The 22780-nt window shown below is 45.2% G+C and overlaps 1 protein-coding gene across 6 annotated transcripts in view; it reads right to left on the bottom strand.

Annotated features, from left to right (window-relative positions):
* The window catches only part of COL7A1 (collagen type VII alpha 1 chain), a 121549-nt gene that overhangs the window by 5985 nt on the left and 92784 nt on the right, over positions 1-22780 (bottom strand). For 5 of the 6 annotated variants that reach the window (XM_082209112.1, XM_082209111.1, XM_082209110.1 and 2 more), the window contains 35 exons: positions 21989-22024; positions 20503-20538; positions 20161-20205; positions 19316-19348; positions 19007-19069; positions 18859-18894; positions 18379-18459; positions 17700-17768; positions 17260-17295; positions 16446-16487; positions 16304-16348; positions 16077-16121; positions 15544-15579; positions 14656-14715; positions 13948-14073; positions 13505-13576; positions 13273-13308; positions 12638-12697; positions 11970-12014; positions 11832-11867; positions 11020-11055; positions 10263-10319; positions 9972-10043; positions 9375-9446; positions 8774-8809; positions 8599-8679; positions 7896-7949; positions 5558-5611; positions 5406-5468; positions 4858-4920; positions 4065-4181; positions 3670-3747; positions 2544-2597; positions 2004-2052; positions 1371-1403 (listed from right to left, as the gene is read on the bottom strand). In XM_082209112.1, the coding sequence (XP_082065238.1) occupies positions 1371-1403; positions 2004-2052; positions 2544-2597; positions 3670-3747; positions 4065-4181; positions 4858-4920; positions 5406-5468; positions 5558-5611; positions 7896-7949; positions 8599-8679; positions 8774-8809; positions 9375-9446; positions 9972-10043; positions 10263-10319; positions 11020-11055; positions 11832-11867; positions 11970-12014; positions 12638-12697; positions 13273-13308; positions 13505-13576; positions 13948-14073; positions 14656-14715; positions 15544-15579; positions 16077-16121; positions 16304-16348; positions 16446-16487; positions 17260-17295; positions 17700-17768; positions 18379-18459; positions 18859-18894; positions 19007-19069; positions 19316-19348; positions 20161-20205; positions 20503-20538; positions 21989-22024 (1957 nt within the window). Of the gene's footprint in view, positions 1-1370; positions 1404-2003; positions 2053-2543; positions 2598-3669; positions 3748-4064; positions 4182-4857; positions 4921-5405; positions 5469-5557; positions 5612-7895; positions 7950-8598; positions 8680-8773; positions 8810-9374; positions 9447-9971; positions 10044-10262; positions 10320-11019; positions 11056-11831; positions 11868-11969; positions 12015-12637; positions 12698-13272; positions 13309-13504; positions 13577-13947; positions 14074-14655; positions 14716-15543; positions 15580-16076; positions 16122-16303; positions 16349-16445; positions 16488-17259; positions 17296-17699; positions 17769-18378; positions 18460-18858; positions 18895-19006; positions 19070-19315; positions 19349-20160; positions 20206-20502; positions 20539-21719; positions 21756-21988; positions 22025-22780 lie in introns of all 6 variants that reach the window. The other variant, XM_082209109.1, reaches the window with a different exon arrangement.

The following is a 22780-nucleotide window of genomic DNA, read 5'->3' as shown; positions in this document are numbered from 1 at the left end:
GACAAGGTTTGCATGATGGGCCAAATGTAGCCAGCAGCCCAATCCAATGGCATTTCCAATTCAGCCAGGCATTTCCTCCTGTAGTGGCAGAGGACCCTTCTGCAAAGCAGACCAGAGTCTGGACGGCTGAATTGTGTCCCGGTTTTGCATGCTGGAAGCGGGACTGTGCCCTTGAGCCCTGGCACATTTGGGTGGACCAACGTTTCAGCACTACACAACAACACATGGAAAGCTTCTACTAGCAAAACAGCAGAAAGTATACGCCAGGGAGACGAATAAGAACAGCACTGGCTGCTCCCAGGTATGCAGCATTTATCTGTGACATATTAGGAGGAGGTGAATTCCATGCACAAACTTAAAGGCAAGTGGGAGCCCTGAGAAATCCCTCGAGTCCTCCCAGCACCTCTGGGAATCCAATTCTGAGCACAGGTGACTGAGGGGTGTTGCCCTGCTTCAGAGCCTCCCACCCCTGATGCTGGCACTTCTGGGGATGCTTTTTATATGCATGCTACTGAGACTCCCTGTGATGTTGAGATCCTCATGGTCTCCCACCGCCCCTCCAAAATTCCTCCTCCGCTTGTATTCCTCTGCTTCCTCTCCCAGCACACACCATTCTCCCTTGAGATCAAAGAGGAAGATAATTCGTGCTAGGTTTTCCCAAAGCTTTGCTGCTCATTTCACTAAGTTCCCATTCAAGCATCAAACTCAGCACTATAACACTATCACCCATTTCTGGATGCTGCCATTGAACAGCTTGCTAAAATGGAGGCGATTGGAAAGTTCTGTCCTGTATTGTTCCCCTCAAAAATGAATATGATAGTGCTATGAAACACTCACATTACAGGTCACTAATACTTTGATATTTACAAAATATAGCTGGAAAAGAATTCTAGCGCCAATTAATAAATTGATTAAAAACACGAATGGGGTGATAAAAACAGTGCCCATTACGAAGGATGTAGTGAGCTAATGAGGCCTGCTGCATACCTGGAAGCACAAACCATACTGGTGTATCCATGAGGTACAGGACGCTGCTCTTTACCGCTGACTGGCCGGAGCAGCTGGCATGCTGGGGTGGTGCTGAGGAGCTGCCCTCCTGACAGCAGCACTGCTGCTGCTTCCCTGGAAGGTGTTGGGGCAGGGCTAGGCAGCAGCAAGGTCAGCGCAGAGCCAATCAGATGCTGCCGCTGGTGCACCAAGACACCCAAACTTGCTGCCGTTCTGCCCCACCCCATTCTGGTACAAGGCAGCAACGCAGTTGTGGAGAGGGCAGGTCCTTGGCACCGTCCCACCATGCCAGCCGCTCCTGCTGGCTGGGATTTTGATTACGCCAAAGAGGAAGCCGATCCATCAGAAACAAATATACTCACGTCGATCAGGAGGGGAGAACTGGCCTCCACAAGCTGAAATGAGAAACAGGTGATTAATTCATCCAGGCACCCAGTTTTGGGTCTCAGCTGTCAGGCACTGAAGGCCAAACTACATGCTGTGTGGAAGATTTGAAACCAACCGAAACATAGCCATGGGGTGAGGGGCTGTCAATTTATTTGGCGCAGCAGCAAGGGTCAGGAAGCAGAGTTTAACCTGCCTTTTCCCCTGTGCAACTTCTTCCCCCGCAAAAAAAAAAAACAAAATCCTGGAGGTGGATTTTGATTGAGACAACAGCACTTGAGGGAAGAGTTGAACACCTCACAACCCTCATGCCTGCTGCATCTCCCACCTACCCCCAACTGCAGTTCAATTTAAAAAAGAAGGCACCAGCCGAAAATCCAGTCCCAGATCTGGGTAGTTTGGCTCAGACAGAACTCTCCTGAAGGTACAGCCTGAGAAATACATGGGTACCTATCACCATGGAACAAGTATGTTTCAGGCCCAGTTAGGGTACCTGTGAAACTAGGAGGAGAAGGGCACTCAGAAAGACAGAATAAGGCGGAAGAGCCAAGGGAGAAAACAGCAGGATGGAGGTGCAGGTGGTCAAAGGCTAGTGGCGGGTGGAGCCTTACCACAGTGCTGACTCATCTCCTGCCTGACAAACAGACGGATCTCTTCTTCCTGCAGAGGAGACAGTGCAGAGCATGATGAGTTCTATTACCCCTGCATGAGTCTCCAATGGCTGATGTAGAAATGTGATATATACACAGGAAATGGTAAGAGCGCAAACTTTTGTCGCCTAAAGACATTCCAGTGCAAGAGCAGAGTCAAAATGGATGAAGCAGGAGGGAGCAAGTTTAAAGTAAGGTTACCAGATTTTTTTCAATGAATCTGGGGACATTTTTCAACTTCAGTAGGAATGATAGGATTTTGTCAGGGGACTGATTTGTAAATCCGGGGACTGTCCCTGGGAAACGGGGACGTCTGGTAACCTTAGTTTAAAGGAAATCAGGACCAAGAGTTTGACTGAACTTGACTTCCTGCTAAAGAAAGAAACTTGACTGCATTGACCACCCTTGGCTACTATAGGGCTAGCAATATTGAAATGGCTGTCCTATCCTAGAGTTTTTATTCAGAATGTCATGCCAGAGAACTTAGGTCTCTCTCCTCACCGTCATTCCAGAATCTCCCTTCTCTCCTCGGAGGCCATCAAGCCCTGGACTTCCCTGTCAACAAAAAACAAAGGAATTCAGCAAGTTAATGAGAGAAGACAATACATTATAATGCTAAGAAACTTAGTTTCTGGAAGAGTGCCCCTCCCTGCCAATATGCCATATAAAGGTGTGGGAAGTGAGGATCCAGTCTGCCAGCTAGTTCAAGATCTGTACTGCTGAGAATACAGCCTGGAGAGGAAGAAAATGCATCTGGCTGATAGCCAGAGATTCCCTCGCTCCCTTCCCTTTCCTCCCCGCTGTGCCTAATATATTTTTTCTTTCCTGTATCCTCTTTGCAGCTACAGCTAATGTACCCACCACAAACTCCTTCCACCTATGGTTCTCAACTCCTCTACAGAACTTGCTCCTTTGCCTGACCCTGTCCAGTCTTGGCCTGCTCAGTGTGTGACTCCTTCCCCAGCCTTCCTCATGATCCCTGGGAAACTTCTACACTGGGGCTCCATCAGTTGGGCATTGTTGCTACTGTTGTCTGGAGCCTATCGGTTCCATTTTATTGGCTTGGAGATACTAGTGTGACCAAAGTAACTACTGATCCTGAAATATTTCTTTATGTGTTCTTTTATCTATTAAAGCACTTACAAGCTGCCACTCCAAATTAAAACCTAGGTTTCGTGAAGACGTGTAGCATATATATATATAAAGGTGCAGCACTGTGAGAGGCTGAAATGAGCTTCCTGTCAAACTGAGTTTTCTCACATTTCCAGAAGACTTGAGGTGTGATGAGGTTTCTGTTCTAGGGTTTTGGATTAAAAGCACACACACAGAGAGAGATTTTGGTGGCAGATTTTAAAGCCCAGCCAGATGAAATCTCCAGTGAAATTTGGAGTGAGTGTATATGCATTTTGTGTAGAAAGGACTTACCAGTTCCACAATCCTACAGGCCCCTGGACAACCTAGCTCAATAGCTCAAATTCTCTGCAGAGTGGCCTGTGCACCTTGGGTAAATCTAAATAATACCAAACCAGAACTGATGGAATTCCTTCACCCTTACTTTATTTCAAAGTAAATGAAGCAACCTGCCAGCTAGCCTTCTCCAAAGGGACATACAGACATATTTACAAACCTGCTCCCCTCTTTCTCCTGACAGACCCGGGACTCCACGGGCTCCTACAACGGACTCTCCTGGTGGCCCTCTCTCACCCTAAAATGGGGAAATCAAACACACCAAGAGAATTGCTTTATTTCGCTTTATTTTTTAGCACTTCTTGCATTGCCTCTCCAGCCGTCAGAAGTTGTGTGGGCCTTTAAAAAGAAGAAGAGACAGCAGGTTTGGGGGGACACGGGGCCTCCAGATCATCACTATTTTGTGGGAGGGATTCAAGCGCAAAACCAGAGATTTAGATTTGCACAAATGAAGCAGATCAAAGCCCTAGCACAACAAATCAAACTTTTTTTTAAAAAAAAAAAGCACAGACATTTGGCTTTCAGGAAAGTGGTGTGGAAATTATGGGCCCTTACCTTCTGCCCTTGAATCCCTTCTGGGCCTTTTGGGCCAATGCTGCCAGGGGGACCAGGGGGCCCTGGGGGTCCATCACTGCCCCTGGGTCCTGGAGAGCCAATAATGCCTGGAGCACCCTATGAAATAAGGAACAGAGGATAAGAATAGGAACATGGTATCCCTAACCTGCAAACAAAACTGATTGCCCCTTGCTTCTGCATAAGGCCAATATTATGCAATGCCGACATGGACTAAAATAGTTCAAATGGTAAGAAGATTTTCTCCCTGCCTTCAAAAACAAAACGCACTTTACCGATAGGAGGATTCCAGTGTTATCACAGCTGCTTACAGCCCTTAACAAGAGTGTTCTTGCTATCAGATGGGAAGCATTTATCAGGTGCCTACTACATGTTGTAGTATACTGGCCCACTGTTCATTTTCATTTGATGCCAATACCATTCCTTCTTAATTAATAATTCTTTTGCCTTCGTCATGAATGAAATACGTCTACCATAGTTATATGTAGACAATCTGATTCCCGTTTCACACGCCACACTTTTTACTCAAAGGACCTTGCAATTTTTGACGGAAGCAGCTTTGCTTAGCAATTAACGAGGTTTCACAAGCGTCATCCTCAAAGTTGCCCAGCAGATGCACAGAAGATGAAGCACATGTCCGAAGGCATCACATTGTGTGCCAGAGCATAGAAAAGGGACATGCAGGGATGCTCTCTAATTCTTCAGCAGTCTGAGACTACCTTTGATCCTGATGAAACCAGAAACCTCACCACCTTCCAGGGAAATAACAACATACCCTGTCCCCCTTTTCTCCTTGGTCTCCTTTGGACCCCTGTTGGCCATCAAATCCTCTGTCACCCTAATAACAAAACACAACATATTGATCAAGTATATAACTTAAGTGGACTTTTTAGATGTGTCTGTAAGAGTAAGCATTTCATAAAGATCACCCTCCCCACACACACACAAAAGAAAAAACAGACTCAAGAACACCTAATAATAATAATAATAATAATAATAATAATTTATTATTTATACCCCGCCCATCTGGCTGGGCTTCCCCAGCCACTCTGGGCGGCTTTCAACAAAATATTAAAATACAGTAATGCATCAAACATTAAAAGCTTCCCTAAACAGGGCTGCCTTCAGGTATCTTCTAAAAGTCTGGTAGTTCTTTTTGACATCTGGTGGGAGGGCGTTCCACAGGGTAGGTGCCACTACCGAGAAGGCCCTCTGCCTGGTTCCCATCCTTGGTACTTCCATCTTGCTGGGATGCAGCTTCATATTACTGGCCATCCTCCAGCCCAATTAACTGAGTCCACATAAATGTTCTCTAGTCCATACCTTGGGTCCAATGAGGCCTTCTTTCCCGGGGATTCCTGGGGTTCCAGGCAGGCCCACCTCACCCTAGGAAAAGAAAGCAGAAGGTAGGCTGACCTCTCTAAACACATATCTTGCCACACACTGCTTCACTGGCATGCGCTGGGAACACTTACAGGGTCACCCTTCCTTCCGGCAAGTCCCATTCGGCCTGGCAGGCCTGGCTCTCCCTAGAAGAGATGGAGGGTCCAACAGTGAGAAAGGACACAAGAGAGGGAAATGCTGGGTGCTAGCATGGCAGTGAGCTCACACACTCTTCATAGGAAGAGCGGTTGCTCTCTTGGACAGAGGTGAGCAACCTTTTGGCCCTCAAGGGCAACAAGAAGTGGTGGGCAGGCCCAGTGGTGGGCAGGGACATAAGCACAATCACACCCACCCACCCACCCACCCACACACACACCCTCTCCTGCTGCTGCGCTGTCACACATTTCTCACACACAGCCACAAGTTACACATGTATGCAGAATGATCTCAGCTGCATCAGGATTGCTGGAGAAAGGGGAGGCTAAAGATTTGAATACCTAAAAATGAATGTATTGCCTAGAATGTTATTTTTGTTTCAAACATTGCAAATTTTGGACAAAATGGACTGTTTCAAGAAGTGGCAGAGAGATATCTCTAGATTTGTCTGGCAGGGCAAGAAGCCTAGAATAAAATTTAAAATATTAACGGATGCAAAGGAAAGAGGCGGATTTGCCCTGCCAGACCTTAAACTTTATTATGAATCAGCAGCCTTTTGCTGGTTGAAAGAATGGCTGCTTCTTGAAAACACAGACATCTTGGACTTAGAAGGTTATAACAATGTATTTGGATGGCATGCATATTTATGGTATGACAAGGTCGAAGCACATAAAGCATTCAAAAATCACATTGTCAGGAAAGCATTGTTTAATGTCTGGATAAGATATAAGGATTTATTTGAAAATAAAACCCCAAGGTGGTTGTCACCGATGGAAGCGAAGGCTCAGAAAAAGCTCAATATGGAGGCCAAATGGCCGAAATATTGGGAAATTTTGGAACAAGAGGGAGACAAATTGAAATTGCAGAGTTTTGAAAAATTAAAAAACAAAGTGTGAGACTGGCTTCATTATTAATGGAGGCATACAATTTGGACAAAAAAAATGGATTCCAGGTGGAAAAATCAAAATTGGAAACAGAACTGTTGGATCCCAAAACTAAGATTTTGTCAAGGATGTATAACTTGCTGTTGAAATGGAATACTCAGGATGAAACTGTGAAATCTGCTATGATTAAATGGGCACAAGATGTTGGACATAACATTATGATGGCTGACTGGGAACAGTTATGGACCACAGGTATGAAGTTCATGGCATGTAATGCCTTAAGAGAGAATATTATGAAAATGATATACAGGTGGTACATGACCCCAGTCAAGCTTGCAAAAATTTATCACTTGCCCGACAATAAATGTTGGAAATGTAAAGAAACTGAAGGTACATTCTTTCACCTTTGGTGGACGTGCCCAAGGATTAAGGCTTTCTGGGAGATGATTTATAATGAAATGAAAAAGGTATTTAAATATACCTTCCTGAAGAAACCAGAGGCCTTTCTCCTGGGCATAGTCGGCCAATTGGTGTTAAAGAAGGATAGAACTTTTTTTATGTACGCCACAACAGCAGCAAGAATACTTATTGCAAAGTATTGGAAGACACAAGATTTACCCACTCTGGAAGAATGGCAGATGAAGGTGATGGACTATATGGAATTGGCGGAAATGACTGGCAGAATCCGAGACCAGGGAGAAGAGTCGGTGGAAGAAGATTGGAAAAAGTTTAAAGACTATTTACAGAAATATTGTAAAATTAATGAATGTTAGAATGATGTTGGATAGAAATTAAGTGGTTTTTAGCTGTAATAGTATAAGGGAATATGAAAAATGGATTACTAATAGGTAAAAATTTTATGTCACAATATTTTAAGATTAAAGATTAGGATAAATAAAGAGGGGAAGGATTTGCTGAACTAACAAACTGAACTGGAATACAAAAAAGGGAGGCGCGAGGAGGTCTGGGAAACAAGCTAATGAAAAATAAGTAATGGAAAGATTGAGTTGTTTTTAACTGTGTTTTTATTTTGTATTTTTCTTTTTTCTTTTTTCATTTTGTAATATCTTGAAAATTTTAATAAATATCTTCTTTAAAAAAATAAAGACTTGAATACCTAGTGATCCTGATGCAGCAGTGGTTGCTATCCCTGTGCTGCAACCTCCCCCCCCCCCATTGCTCAGCTGATTGGAGTTTCTGTGCAGTTACACATACAGATTCTGTGTCTGCCCAAAGCAATGTTTTGAAAACTTCTAATGCTTTAGAGAGGGGGGTGGAATCCCCTTGCACTAGTGCTAATCCTTACACTGGCATTTTTATTTATTTAAGTACCACCCAATGTGTCATAATGCAAAAGGGGGGGGGGACCAAGAGAAACTTTGGCACTTACTTTCTCCCCCTTATCTCCATCCTGGCCACAGGCTCCTTTCATCCCTCGGTCCCCCTACAACAGGTAGAAGAGAAATAGAACACCACAAATGAGTCTTAAGCTATTTTTATAGTACTGTTCAGTTTACACAGTTCATTGCCATTCTTTACAAAAAATTATTAGGATTTTAGAATACATCTCCTGACCCCTGCCCAGACAAAGCAACAGCAAGCCCACTGGTGACAATAGCATGATAACCATCTGGTGAAATGGACCAGGCTGAATAATACAGAATTTCCCAATAAGCTGCATGATTGAGGAATGATTTGAACATGGATCTCCCACATCCAATCCAAGGTTTTTACCCACTGCGCCAGCCCAGCAGGGGATGTATTCTGCCAGTATAATCCAAGGATCTTCACACCCTTTGCTGATGAGCTACAGAGGCACCTTTTACATGCAATAATGGATTACAAGATGAAGAAACCTTTTCTTGATAATGCAAGCAGTCTCGGGCTATAAGAAGCAACAACACACCCCACAACCACCACAAAATCTGAACCTCCCCTTTGATAGTTCCCAAGTATATTAAAATAGCTTTGCCGGAGAGGTTCAGCTCCACTCTGTTTTGTGACAGGGCTCACATAGTACTTCCTTGTCTGGAAACTATCTCTTGGGATCACAGGGAGAAACACAAAAGAAAGCAAATCACACCATGCCACACCTTTGGACCTCGCATCCCAAAAGGACCCATGTCTCCTTTCTCCCCTCTGGTGCCTGGGATGCCATCCTTCCCGGGTTGGCCCTGGAGGGATAAAGAGGAAGGCAAGTCACTGTGAATCTCAGGCTGTGATCTGCGTAAGACAGAGCAGAAAGAGCAGCAAAGGACAAGTCCTCACCGGCTCTCCTGGTTCTCCCGATGCACCAACTTCTCCCTGTGCAAATACACAATATGGAAATGCTTCATACAAAGGTGAGAAGTCAAGTGGGCAGGTATGCTAAAGAAGACACCTGCACACAGATATGCGTACAACAAAGATCAAAGGCTGGGAGGTGGCCATTTCAGCTTCAAAATCTAAATTAAAACTTTTGCTGGCCTCAATGAGAGTCTCTAAAAACAAGGAAGACTACAAAGGGGCATCATTCTGCTGACATCTTTGAACTTTCTAACATGCACAAGCCACTCCAGAATGACAGCCTTCTTGCTAGCAGAAGTTTCAAAGCACCTGCAATGATACTTGAAAAGAAGACGAGATCACGTTGATATCCTAGCTGCTGTCAACCAGCCATATTACTAATACTTTAGATTGCAACCTTTGAGTACGGCCATCCGATATTTTTAGTCATTTCTGCAGTAGTCTTTAAGAAAGCAGGTGTCTCCTAAACCCACCCTAAATGAAAAAGCGTTCTTCACGCCCGACATCCCCACCAGTCAAACGGTGTCATTCCTGAAGTCGTATAGGACAACAGTAATCAGTGAACTATGAGATAACCTCTTACCTTCTGCCCACCAGGACCACGTGCTCCTGGGAATCCTGCTGACCCCTTCTCTCCCTGCTCACCTCTTGCTCCCTATAGGTTATAAAAGTGAATGTTAATGAAAAATATGGGCAACAGAGAAAAGAAGTTGGTTGTCCCATCCTGGTGCTGAAGGGACAAAAATCACTTTCCAAAATTACTATAGGCCAAAGCCAGAGTTTAGGAGTCATGTGTTCAACTTCTTCCTAACCAAGATCAGACAAGCTTCCTCCCTGTTGGAACTTGGTGAAGACATTTTTATTTCAGCGAGCACTTTAAGATTTCTGAAGTTATGGTTAATTTTAAGTGATTGTACCATTATTATATCTTTTGGTAGCCTTATTGTACACCAGTGAGAATTCAGAATTTGAATCTACTTTTAGCCTGCCTTGCCAATGTCCTAGTAGTGTTTTGCAGCACCCCCCCAAAAAAACCCCCCCTACCACTTGTTCTGAGTTGGCAACTTTATGATCTGTGTAAAATATGGCCCCATATCTGCTCATTGCCTTCAGACACAGGTATACAACCCCAACCCAATGTAAGTCATGTATGCAGGTACCCAGGGATTTGCTCTGGTACCTTCTCTCCAGAGATGCCTTGGTCTCCTTTGTCACCTTTGTCACCTTCCATCCCTTTTAGGCCACGGTCTCCCTAGAAAAGGATGGGAAAGAGGGATTATCAGTAAATAACCAGCAGTGCAGTCGGATGAGAACAAATGGTATATGATATGATATTGGGTGAAACATCAACAGGTACAAGGAAAGAAAACTAGTTGAAAGGACTAGGGATGCAGACTTCAGTGCCACATGTCCCCCCCCCCCGCCCCCACATGGTAGAGGTTTTTTTTAAATATAAAGCCAAGACACTTACTGGCTCCCCTTTGTTCCCCCGAGCACCTGGTGGGCCCTCCACAACGGCAGTGTCACCCTGCAATTGAGAGAAAGCAATTGCCAATCAGATCATATGCCTGCATCCCCCATTCCTGTGGGCCATGTGAGCAAAAATCACTTTCTCCTGGGCAAATTCAAATTTTGGTCCAGACAGCATCAACGGAAGCTTTTCGTAACAGCATGGCCAAATCCAAGGAGACAGCACCAGCTTACCTCACACCTACAGAATGATTAGAGCAATTGCAAGGTCAGGAAAAAAAAGTTTAGGGGTAACGCCACATACCGCTAACTATACCAATATTGGAAGCTGCCTTATTGTGTGTCAGAACATTGCTGTGTCCAGTTCAGTATGGTCTATAATGACAGGCAGTGGGTCTCTTTTAGGCAGGAGTTTCTTTCTCAGCCCTACCTGGTGATGCTGGGGCTTGCACCTGTTACCTTTTGCATGCAAAGAATGTGCTCTACCTCTCAGCTACAGCCTTCCCCATACAGACACCACCTGACTCTCTATAAGCAGAGCTACTGCAGGTATGTGGATGGAAGCTCGTCAGTGAATGCCCTGATCTCGTCTTTCCTAAGGCCAGACTAATGTGCATCAGGCAGAAACATGGTGTTTGCAGAAGCAGCTCTGCCAGCAGGGATGTGTTTTCTTCCTTCCTTGCTTTGAAGGGTTTGGGCTTGGAATCCCACAAGGTTGCGTTCAATCATCACAATCCTGCCATGGATGGAGCTCTCACCTTATCTCCCTTCAGCCCCATGAGCCCAACATCTCCCTAGGAGAGAAGAAAGTAAAGGTGAAAATAAGTCTGTTTAATTCATCATTCTCAAGATTCCAGTCTCACTCAGGTTATTTTCTACTCAGACTAGGCCAACTGCAAACATATTTGGGGAATTGTCAATATAATTTCAAATATTTATAATATTGAAGGCAGCGAGACTTTGTGCTGGCCATCAGGCAATGGCTTTTCCACCTGCCTGGCCCCACCTTCCAGCCCTAGGAACCTTCTGAACCATGTTGCCACCACGGACATTATGCGCAGGTGTCTTTTGATGAACTGACTGGAAGATTATGAGTCCTGGGGGTGGAGAGTGCTTCGTTTGTTTTTGGTTGCTAGTTTGTTCATGTTGTTAATATTGTTTTGTGGATTATGAGTGCTGTAGCGCTTTGTGAATTTTATAGTACGACTTTTGTTATGGGTGTGTTGTTTAGCTTATTGTTTTAGTCATTTTGTAAAATAAAAATTTACAGAATAAGCTAAAAAAAGCCAGCTGTTTTCATTGTCTCAAGTCACTTAGAGGTTGACTCTCAGTCTCTGCAATATAAGTTTCCCTTTGCTCGTAAGCCCAAGAGTGATTACACCAGTGGGTAACACTAGGAGACAAATAATCTGATTTAGTCTTCCTTCAGTGGTCTTGATCCAGAGTTTTATTCCTAAAAATATTGCTATTTCAGTGATCAGCAGGAAGGAAGGGCACAAAGGCAGCCTTTACCTCATTCATTTCCCTCTTACAATTCCCCACCCCAGCCCACAAAGAAGACTTTACTTACTTTGTCACCTCTCTCCCCTCTGTTTCCTGGAGGCCCCTAAAGACAAAACAGAAGGGAGGTCATTTCAGAATGACAACCAACACTTATGCTCAGGTTTGAGGAAGCAAAGAAAGAATGAAGGGGAGTCAAGATATTTACAGCAGGCCCACGATCTCCTTCCATCCCTGGGCGACCATCTTCACCCTGAGAAAAAAAAGAAGAGAAGGGCATTGAAGCAGATGAAAGGAAAGAACACAGGGTGGGGAAGAGGTTGCGGTTGTAGCTGTAGACTGAACCTAACGCGAGAACCTATCACAACATTCAGCAAGCAGATGAATCCTGAAGATGCTGCATCCAAGTTAAGCGAAGGCAGGGGCAGCCAGCATGACATCCTCCAGAGGTTGTTGGAAACCAACTCCCATCAGACCCAGTCAAGATGGCCAGTGTTCAGGGATGATGGGACTTGTAGTCAAGCAACATATGGAGGTTGCCAAACTGGCAACCCCTGAGTTAAGGAGATCTTCAGAAAATATCGAAGTATGGGTTGTGCTTGGGTTTCTAAAGGTTTATTCTACAGAAAGACAAAATTTTTGTTTTTGTTATCTGATGGCCATGAATACCTGTTCCTCCTCCTCATGGAAACCAGAAACTAAAAAGATGCTACAGACTTTTCCTTCAAACAGAGCAAAATCCCACATAGCCAACTGCTCTGTCTCTGTTTACTGCTTGTCTGATACAGTTAGACTGCCACACCTATATATTGAGGTGAGCTGATTCCACCCCACAAGTCTTGGTCTAAGTCTGAGAAGCAGAATCAAGATACATACCCGGGGTCCTGGATCTCCTCGCTCGCCTCTAGCGCCTGGCTGCCCAATACCTATGGCCCCCTAAAAAAAATTAAAATTAAAAAATGAGGAAAATGAAAATCCATCCTGTTGATGTGCAACCTTTTCTCAAAAAATTTAAGGAGCCAGAAACTCAGCAAAGCTTTGCATCTATTTAAAGATCCTCAAACTTTGTCAGAATATTTCCAAGGAAAAAATAGGCTTGATATAACTTAAGTAACAAGGTATTAAAGGTATTTTTTTAAAAAACAACAACCAATTCTCTGAATAATGCAAAAAACGAAGTCTCATAAGTGCAGCAGTTCATTGGTTCTTCTTTTTTTTTTGGTTTATATAGTGTGATATTGGGCAGAAACAAACTTCCTGCAAGATCTTAAACTGAGACTATCTGATCTGAGACTATAGGGGCTAAAACCTGCCTTTCTTACACTAAAAACTGATATATATTTTTTAGATTTTTTAACCAGTTGCCAGATTCTACCAAATTCTATAAGATTCATAAGGACCAGCAGCCCTGAGCAACAGCACACTGTACAAATTAAGCAGGTGGGGCCATGTGTGGATCGCCATCTTTTTTTCAGATCTTCTGGAGGCTAGTGGGCAAAACCAGGGCTTACCTTGTCACCTTTCACTCCTGGAATGCCTTGTGTACCCTATAATAAAAAAGTGATGGGGAAAGGGGGGGGGAACCAGGTTAATATTGCAGCGTCCACACAGGAATACACACAAGTAACACTGTGGCACATGGGATAGGATCCAGCTAGAATGCATCTATCTATCTGTCTGTCTGTCTGTCTGTCTGTCTATGCAATCCTCACCATACACCCACATTCAAAATGCTGTACATACCGCTGGTCCTTGTGGTCCAGGTGGACCTGGAGGTCCTGTGGTGCCCTCCCTTCCAGGAAAGCCAGTCTGACCCTGGTAAGGAAAACAGATGTCACTGCAAAAGCTTTTATTAAGCTGAGCTAGAAACGATCCATCCTTTTCAGTGAACCCAAATCTAGAACCACATGATGTCCCTCTTCGTTTAGAACCGGGCTGGGTTGCTCAAAGGCTACAAGGAAGCCCAAATAAACTAGGACAATGTTCATTGCTATGGACAACTTCAGAATCACATGCCAATCCTGGGGCACCTATCAAAGCGTCCGATAAAAGAATAATGTTCATTCATGGAACAGCTGCACACCTGAAGCTCCTTGTGGCTCCTAAAGACTACCATTAATTTATCTTGACAACAAAGGAAGGAAGAGCACTGGAGTTTGAAGGGTGGTGGCGGTGACCTCCCTTACCCTCTCTCCTGGAGGTCCTGGAAGGCCAGCTGGTCCGTTTTCTCCTCTCAGACCTGGCTGGCCTGGAATCCCAGCTGCGCCTGGTGAACCTGGAGGTCCTGGGGGTCCAGGCAAGCCAGGGTCTCCCTGAAAAGAAACCGCATGACATTATGTCAGATCCAGAAATAGGTAATCCTCATGGCCACACCCCCTTCTTCCCCCATCCCAAACATCTGACAACCATTTTCACTACAAATCCATAAAAGAAGTATGAGACTTGCACTCATAGTTTTATAATTATTATTCTAACCTTTCTAATACACCTAGACAATAGAACTGAATAGATGATGTGCCTTTGAAATATATTTTTTATCTGGCTAAAACTCAAAAGGAACAGAAACCCAGTCTTAGAGTATAGTACTGAATGAAGCAATTTCCAAGTTTACAATCTCAGCTATGGAACATTAACATTCCTCTGTATTTGGTTCTGTATTCTAAGATATAGTACTCTGATGTTACTTTTTCCTGGTTCTGATTTGCAAACCCTAAGAAGAATAGCAGTTTCTTCAGCAGGAGCTGTCCACCAAAGGCAGTGCTGAAATAGTTTGAAGAGGCTTATGCATCCTGAGGCTAAAGCTGTGTAAAGGAGCAAAATGGGGGGGGGGGGACATGAACATTTCCGAAAAGCTGCATACCATGGGGTCACAGAATTAACAGGAAAGGGATTACCTTTAATCCCGGAGGTCCAGTTTGCCCAGGAGGTCCCTGTTGGCCGATCCCAAGTGAACCCTGAATGATGCAAATGAAAGAAAAAGCAATTGTGTGCCTAGATAATGAATAAATATTAAGTTCTGGTTGCTTATGTCCCAATAGACTGCACTGAGAGCACTAATGGTGGGTGGTTAGCTCACATAGAAAATATGGCATAATTTAGTTCATTTGCAGGTGGCTCACTGACTGAGAAGCAAGGTGATGTCATGGTCCCTACCTTGGGGTCCCAGTGTCAATCTCAGGAGGATTTAGATGGTGTATTGGCTGTCCCCCTTGAATGGGATCCCTCAGCACTTACTTCTACACTGTCCTGGGATGAGGATGTGGTTCTCCTATCATCTCCAGTGTCTGAGGTTGAGTCACCTGCAGCTTCACCTGTTCCCCAACCACACAGAGCCATGCGACTGCAGAATAGCTACAGGCCTTTTAAAGGCTGCTCACAGCTCTTCCAAGGGTATGGAACCACTAGAAGAGAAGGTTGTCCCACTGTTCTTAAGCCCCAAGATGACTCTGGGCTCTGGTTGAGACAACAACTTCCCTAACTCAGCAGGCTCAGTGGGGACTGGACTGGACTGGACTGGGTAAGCTTCCTCTGTGGGCTGCAAACTGGACAAGAACAGGATAGTTCAGATGAAATATAACATGGATGCCCTCAGTCCCCATTTATGAGCACCACTTTGACTGCTACTGAGTTCCTGGCCACTAACAGATACTTGGGACAATGTAGAATTAGGAACATCTACGAATATTGCACATGGACAATAAAAGCACACCTAAAAGATTTAATAAACATTTGGACTTTAACCAACAGAAGCTTCAATAAAACACATGAGAACCACTGTATACCTTTTCTCCCTTGATCCCAGATGATCCTTTGGCTCCCTATCAAAATCCAAAAACAGAAAAATAGCAAAAGGTGTTAGATACATTGCTAAGAGTGATGCTAAGGTGGCAGGAGAGAAAAGAATGTGGCGACACATTTCAAATACAAAAAAGGCACTATAAAAGAGATGGCCATCATATCCTCTGAGGATAGGCAGGAAGATGTTAGCAAATAATGGATTTAAATTACAGATTTTAAGATATTTTTTGTTAAGATATTTTCATCTAGGATTGTGTTGCTTCATGGGTATCAGGCAGCTATGTTTCTACATAGCCTATTGTCCCTCTAGTCACACACACACACACACACACACACACACACACACTCGTTCAATCGTTCACCCTAGGAGGTTGCCTCCCTAGGGAAACAGGCACCCCATTTTGGAAATCAGATGATGCATGGTTACTCTTCCAACACCCAAGTCACATTCATTGGACAGGGGTACCTCCTTGCCAGTGGTAGCTTGATCAAGCATTTCATTTTACATAGTACGTACATCTTCTCCAGGATCTCCAGGATCTCCTTGATTCCCAGGTTCACCCTAGCAAGGAGAAAGGAAGGTTATCTAGAGGTATCTACACTGAAAATGAGCCAAGGCCTCAAGGGCTTCCATGAAGTCCTCAGCTTCCAGAGAGAGAGAGAGACAGACAGACAGACAGACAGGGACTCAGACAGACACAGACACAGCGCACCAAGGCTCCTTCCTGGAAATCTGTTTCTCACCTTTTCTCCTCGAGGGCCTGGAATGCCTCGATCACCTTTGGGACCCTGTAAAGTAGAAAGATCAGCATTGATACCTGGCTTGGGAAACAAGAGTCTGAGAACCAGAAATGGGAAAAAAAGGTAATAAGAAAGGCCAACGCACCGGTTTTCCAAAAATTTCCCCATCAAAGTCACCTGGTGAACCCTAAAACAGATAATGTAGATTACCAGTACTGCTGAAGCTTCCCTTCAAATCCAGTCAACCTTCCCACCCCACCCTCAAAAGTTGGTATTCTCTTCTCCCTACACTTCCAGAAAATACGTGCCAGGCCCATTTGTTTTATCTGACTGAATTTATTTCCCACTTTAGATTCCATGAAGACTATGGAACACAAAGAGAGTATGCTCCTTTTTCAGTCTTGCTGGAAAACATGTCAGGAGCAAAGCCACTCTCTTTGAAAAGGAAGAGCCATAGCTCACAGCGCTAGTGAACAGGCAGCACAGTCCTGACAAGCTATGGCATCCATGACACAGTTTGAAAGCTCTATGAGGTCACCACTATGTGGAAGCTCCGTAGGTCTGGCTCAGTGGCTGGATGGGCCACCACTTGCAAACCAGACAAACATGACCTTGGATTGCATGACAGAAGTACGGTTAGCTATAAGTGTAAGAAAATGTAAAATAAATAAATTAGCACTGCTCTGCACCCACTGCAGACACCACCGCTTTTCAAGGGGTAATATTTGTACGGCAAGCAGATTTCGAGTCATAATCCTAAAACTGCTTCTACAATCCTCACTGAGCTGCCAAAGGACTCAGGTCTGCTGTATTTCTGTCAACTTGTGCCACCAGAATGCATCATACTGTTGTTCAGTACACTGTACTAGGCGGGCCCAATACATTTTGGCATCAGAGGTGACCCCCAAATTGGTGCCCCTCACCTTGTTCTCTGTACTGTTTTCTTGTTTTTAGCTTACCTTCTCGCCTTTTGCTCCAGGAGGCCCCACAACACTCTATAGACAGTCAGGGAGAAAGAGAGATGGATGCTTAAAAGCAAAGTGAGACAATTACCTTTATTGGTAAATTTAATTTAACGTTCTTGCTGTTTTGTAAGCCGCTTTGAGGTTTTACAAGAATTGAACGGTATATTGAATTTCATTAAATAAAATAAAACAAAACAAAACAGAGACAATGTTCATTGTAAAAAAAATATAATTGTATTTTATTTTTTTTTAGTTTGCAAGTTACCTTGAGTGCTTCCAAGTGCAGTGGAAAAAATATTTTAAACAAATAACCATTAGAAACAATGTATGTTTGGAAAATTCAGCCAGTATTTACTAGAACAAAAATATTTAGTTGAACAAATGAGAGAAAGAGAAAGCATATGCTCCAGGAAGAAAAGGAGATTGTTACTCACTTGTCCTGGGAGCCCAGCATCCCCGGGTTCTCCTTTGGGTCCGGCAGGTCCTGCTGGTCCTGGAACACCCTGAAAAGCAGTTAATAACATGTAAGACTTTAGGTAGGCTCCCTTGCCCCACAATGACAATGCAATTCTGTGCATATTTACTTGGAAGCAAGTCCCATTGTGTTAAATGTTTCTTACTCCCCTGGGCTGTGCAATCAGGATTGCAGCTAGCGACTCTCAAATACTTGGGAGCAGTTGCTTCTTTGAAGAGGAGGACTTCACATAAAAGGTGGCCTCTTTGATCATAAAGTATGACTACTGTAATTCATTTTCAAACCACTGCCCTATGTCTTGAATTCAGCTTCAAAAATGGCTAACGTGACCCTATCAAAAAATGTGATCTGAACCATTACAGGAAATACTTTACTGCTCTCTAACCTGCAAGCTTAATCCTCATGCTTCATACAAAACGATAGAGTTAGGTGGCTTAGAAGATTTTTTTTTGGTCTGCATATGATGCCCCAGAGGTATTAAGAATGCAAAGTTGATGCATCAAGTTCATTTTCTGTAACCAAACCTTGGTTGCACAGGCAAGAAGAGATCATGTAAGTTGAGTCTTGGTGTCTTGCCCAGTCTTGAAAAGAATCACAGTTTAGATAGGAAGCTTACAACCTCACACTGCAGGCCATACCATTTTCCCAGGCAGTCCAGGTTCCCCGTCTTTCCCTGGCACTCCATCCCTTCCTGGCACACCTAGCTTCCCAGGCTCACCCTAAGACATGGAGAGAAAACAGCTGGAATTAGTGCCTGCACTTGTCTGTACACGGGGGACAACAGAGGCAATATATTTTGCAACAAAATCATTCCATATTGTTTTGGAGAAACAGATTTGCTCGGAGGGCATGGTGGCCAGGGAACCCGTTGCATATTGGGTGTGTTCGGATAAGTGGGCAACGAGAATGAATCCCACCACACAGGAAGAGGAGAATTGGTTAGTGAAGCTGCTCTTTGTCAAAAAGACAAACACAAGGGCATTAGGCCCGAAATGTACCAATGGGGGTTCAACTCAAGCAGGCACCAAAGCCTGAATCATTGAAGAATGACCATCGGTTGCGTAAAGTGGCATGGCGTGTGGAGGAGTCTGTTGGCATAAGGTGCAAAGCAAGCTTACCACTTGTCCTGGCAACCCTGGAGGGCCCTGTTGACCCTGAAAATAAACACAAACAAGAAAGCATCAATAAACATGAAGGAGGAGACAAGAACTTCCCAACCTAATTCTCCAATAGCTCTGAAGCTAGGGAAACATATTGGTCACGTACTGCAGGTCCCGGTGGTCCTACTGATCCTGGGAGTCCAACATTCCCCTGGAGACCCGGTAAACCCTGCAATGAAGAGATGAGAAACCTCTGATCAAACTTACACTCAGCCAGACCGATGGTACTGAATTCCCAACTAACCGGGCTTTTCAAGAAACAATGAGATATCAACAGTCAGAAAGGAAAGGTAAAACTCAAGAGAACCACTTTGGCAATGGGCGAAGGCTCTGAAATGACAGCTATTAGGCTAGGAGACTAGGAACCAGCAGGAAATCTGGGCTAGGGAGGGAAGGGAAGGCTAGAGGTACTTACTCGGATGCTGGAGCCAGGCTCTCCTGCTTCGCCCTGTAAACAGGAAGAATAAAACGCAACAACTCACTATTATGAACCTGTGTCTGTCAGATACGTAAGTTTTAATTGCTTCATTTTCTGCAAAGAAGAGTGTGGACTAACCACCTGGCATAATAGGGTTCCAATGCCATTTTCTTTTTAGAAAACAGAGTTCTCCATGGGAATTCAGAGATGTGTTTGTGGTGTTCCCCACAGGCCATGGTGAAGGCTGGGAGTGTAAGCCTCCAGCTGTCACTGGTTTGGGTAGAACAGTGTTTCCCAACCGGTGTTCCGCGGCACACGAGTGTGCCGTGAGACATCGGCTGGTGTGCCGCGAGATACCTGGAGGGAGGCGGGCGAGTCGGGCGGCGAGAGGCGGGGCGGCGGCGGCGAGGAGAGGCCGCGCCTCCTGCTGCTGCCTGGCGCTCCTCCTCACAGCCGGCAGCGCTGCCTGGGCGCCTCCGCGCGACTCTGCCTCGCTGGGTTTGGTCTCCCAGCAGAGACGGGTCACACGCGCCCCTCCCTCCCTCCCTCAGCCTGCGCGGAGGGAGAGCCAGAGAGAGGCATCGCTCCTGCGCTCCGAGGCGGATTGAGCGCAGCTGAGAGGAGCTGCCGAGGGAAAAAACTTTCACTTTTGTGCGTCCCTCCCGGCGTGACGCTGCGCGCTGACGTCACGGGGCGGGGCTTTAATGGTGGTGTGCCGCGAGATTTTTTTTCAGTAAACAGGTGTGCCGTTGCCCAAAAACGTTTGGGAAACACTGGGGTAGAAAGTAGTTCTAAAAGCCCTATCATTCTTTGGCTTCTTGGTGATCAAATCAGATACATACCTTTATTCCAGGTGGACCTTGAGCGCCCGGAGGGCCAATAGGACCCTGAAAAGAAAAAAGGCAATTATTTTCAGTAACCAAAGCACAACAAGGTTGATACAGAAGGAAGGAAGCAACTATTGCCAGAAATCTCTTGTGCAATACATCATATTCTGTCTCTGATCAAGCCGGAGGTGCTGTCTCCTGTCAGAACTTAGCCTACTAGATAATGGAACAATCCAGACTGCACACACTACATATCCTTACCCCAAACACTGGGGACCCTTATTTTTCTATGCATGGTTGGCTAAGAGGATTTTAGGATGCAATAACATCTCATGGAAAAAAGCCAGTTTTACTTACAGGAGGGCCTGGTGGTCCAGTATCTCCCTGGTTACCCTGAAATGAATGAAGAAACATATTCAGTACTGGAAATGGAGCACTGAAACCAGAGTACTGAAACGTCTCTGCCTCTCTTCCTGGAGAGCTCTCCACTTTGGGACAGTTCACAGACATTTTCACCACTAAATTTCCAGAATGCAATTACTATCAGGCCTCTGCATGCTCACAGACACTTAGGGAAAGGATTGTGTGAACTGGCAGGACACAGTACCTTTCCCAGTGATTCTCCACAAACCACACCTGTACTTTTTTGGGTGCTGCAATGACTGCGTAAGTTCCTGTGAAGCATACTTGTATACTTGCACACCTCCAGTTCACAAAATAAATTTATTTGTACACATCACATGTCTCAAATGGTTCACAGGGACAGGAAAAACAACCTCTAAATTATTGGGGTGAGGGAGGAAAGCCTGAGGCAGAGAGATGGTCGTTTGGTCTACTGCAGAGATCTTTAGCCCCTGCCTAGGGGTCTGACCTGACCCTCCAAGCACTTTTGATGCCACCTGTAAGGTCCCACTTATTTTAGTAGTGGCAGCAAAAAAGGGGGGGAAGGGATGACAAATAAAGTCAACACAGCTCAGCACCTGGATGCAGAAGCAAATGACTCCTTCACTTGTCACCAGATGAATCATTTGATGAGCAGGGAGTGAGTGATAACCCTCCTTCCTCAGCTGATATGCATGGGTCACCTGAGAAGAGCTGTGAGTCCTTTGAGTGGCCACACCCACCACTGATATGCAGATGCTAGAGGGTTGGCTAAGGGTGAATATGGTCCTCAGGCCAAAAAAACATGGTTAGCCACTCCTGGTCTACAATCACCCAGTGACCTCATGGTTTAATTGCTATTAGAGCTGTGGACTCTCCCTCGTGCATTTACTCTAACACAATCCACAATGGTTTACAAATATTGACTGCAAGCTTCATTATCTTGAACCCTCATTCAACAGGTACAGAGAGAGGTTAAAGTGGCTTCATTCCTTCTGGATCCAGGCCTCTGCTTTGACCGCTCTGCCAATGACTTCCCCCTGCTCTGCCCTTCTCCCCTACAAAGCTTATAGTGCAATGTGAAGAGAAAAACACTCCATAGACAACTGTTAGCAAGAGGCATATAGCTAAATGGAAGGAGAGGGGCAAGTGAAATACAGCAAGCAGGTGGGAGAAGCAAAGGGAGCACCTACCGGTCTGCCCAGAACTCCGGGGAAGCCTGGCAAGCCCTGCAAAGATCCAATTCAAATATCCAGAGAGTTAGCAAGACCCAGAGCAATCCCTCAAGCAAGCCTTGCTTGGCCCTTGCCTTATCTCACAACACAATGCCAAGGCAGAGCTGCTCCTACCACACTAGAGACAGACAGACAGAGAGAGAAGAGAGAAACAGCGAACAAGCGGAGGAAGCCAACCACAGCCAATGAATCAGGTCAGCTGAGGCCTACCAAGAAAGGTTACTTACAGCTGGGCCGGAGGGCCCTCTAACACCCTGCAGGCCCTGGATGGGAGGGAATGACACAGAAAACAGACACACATGAACCAGCAACATAAAGCACTCCAACAAAGGGGACAGGCTGTCCTCTGAGTGTCCTGGAAACATACAGCGGTACCTTGGAAGTCAAACAGAATCCGTTCCGGAAGTCCGTTCGACTTCAAAAGCATTTGGGGACCAAGGCTCCTGCAGCCAATCAAAAGGGGTGCCAGACTTTTGGGTTCCAAAGAACGTTCGCAAACTGGAACACTCACTTCCAGGTTTGTGGCGTTCAGGAGCCAAAACGTTCAAATTGCAAGGCGTTTGGGTTCCAAGGTACGACTGTAATTTTTTTTTGGGGGGGGGCGGGAGATTTGAGGCTGCTATCCTGTTTCCTCTTGGCTGTCTGAAGTGCTGAGTTCTGTCCCAAAAGGGAGCTCCCCTGCACAAAGGAGCTCTACTGAGGCAGATTTAAGGCTATGGCCTATGTGAACACCACACAGACCATTCCACTGGGGCTCCTTAGGCCTTAAGAAAGTGAGGACATGACATCACAGACAGTGTGCGGAAGCTTCCAGTCATTTGTCTGGATGCTTGAATGCTTCTGAACATTCTTATGGAGCAGGGCTGCTCCACTCAGCAGAAGAACCGGGCTGAACTGTTGAACAACCCTCACTGCAGGTTTTGGAGAATAGGAAGCTCCTTCAGTTGAGTCCTCTTCAGTAGGATGATGGCCTGCACGGGACAGCATCGATGGAAGGTGGATTCCTGCAAAAACCCACT

Source organism: Podarcis vaucheri (assembly GCF_965113315.1).
Source record: "Podarcis vaucheri genome assembly, chromosome: 2".
Classification (NCBI taxonomy): Eukaryota; Metazoa; Chordata; class Lepidosauria; order Squamata; family Lacertidae; genus Podarcis; species Podarcis vaucheri.
Note: the sequence above shows the minus strand (reverse complement) of the source record. Positions and strands in the feature narration are given on the sequence as shown.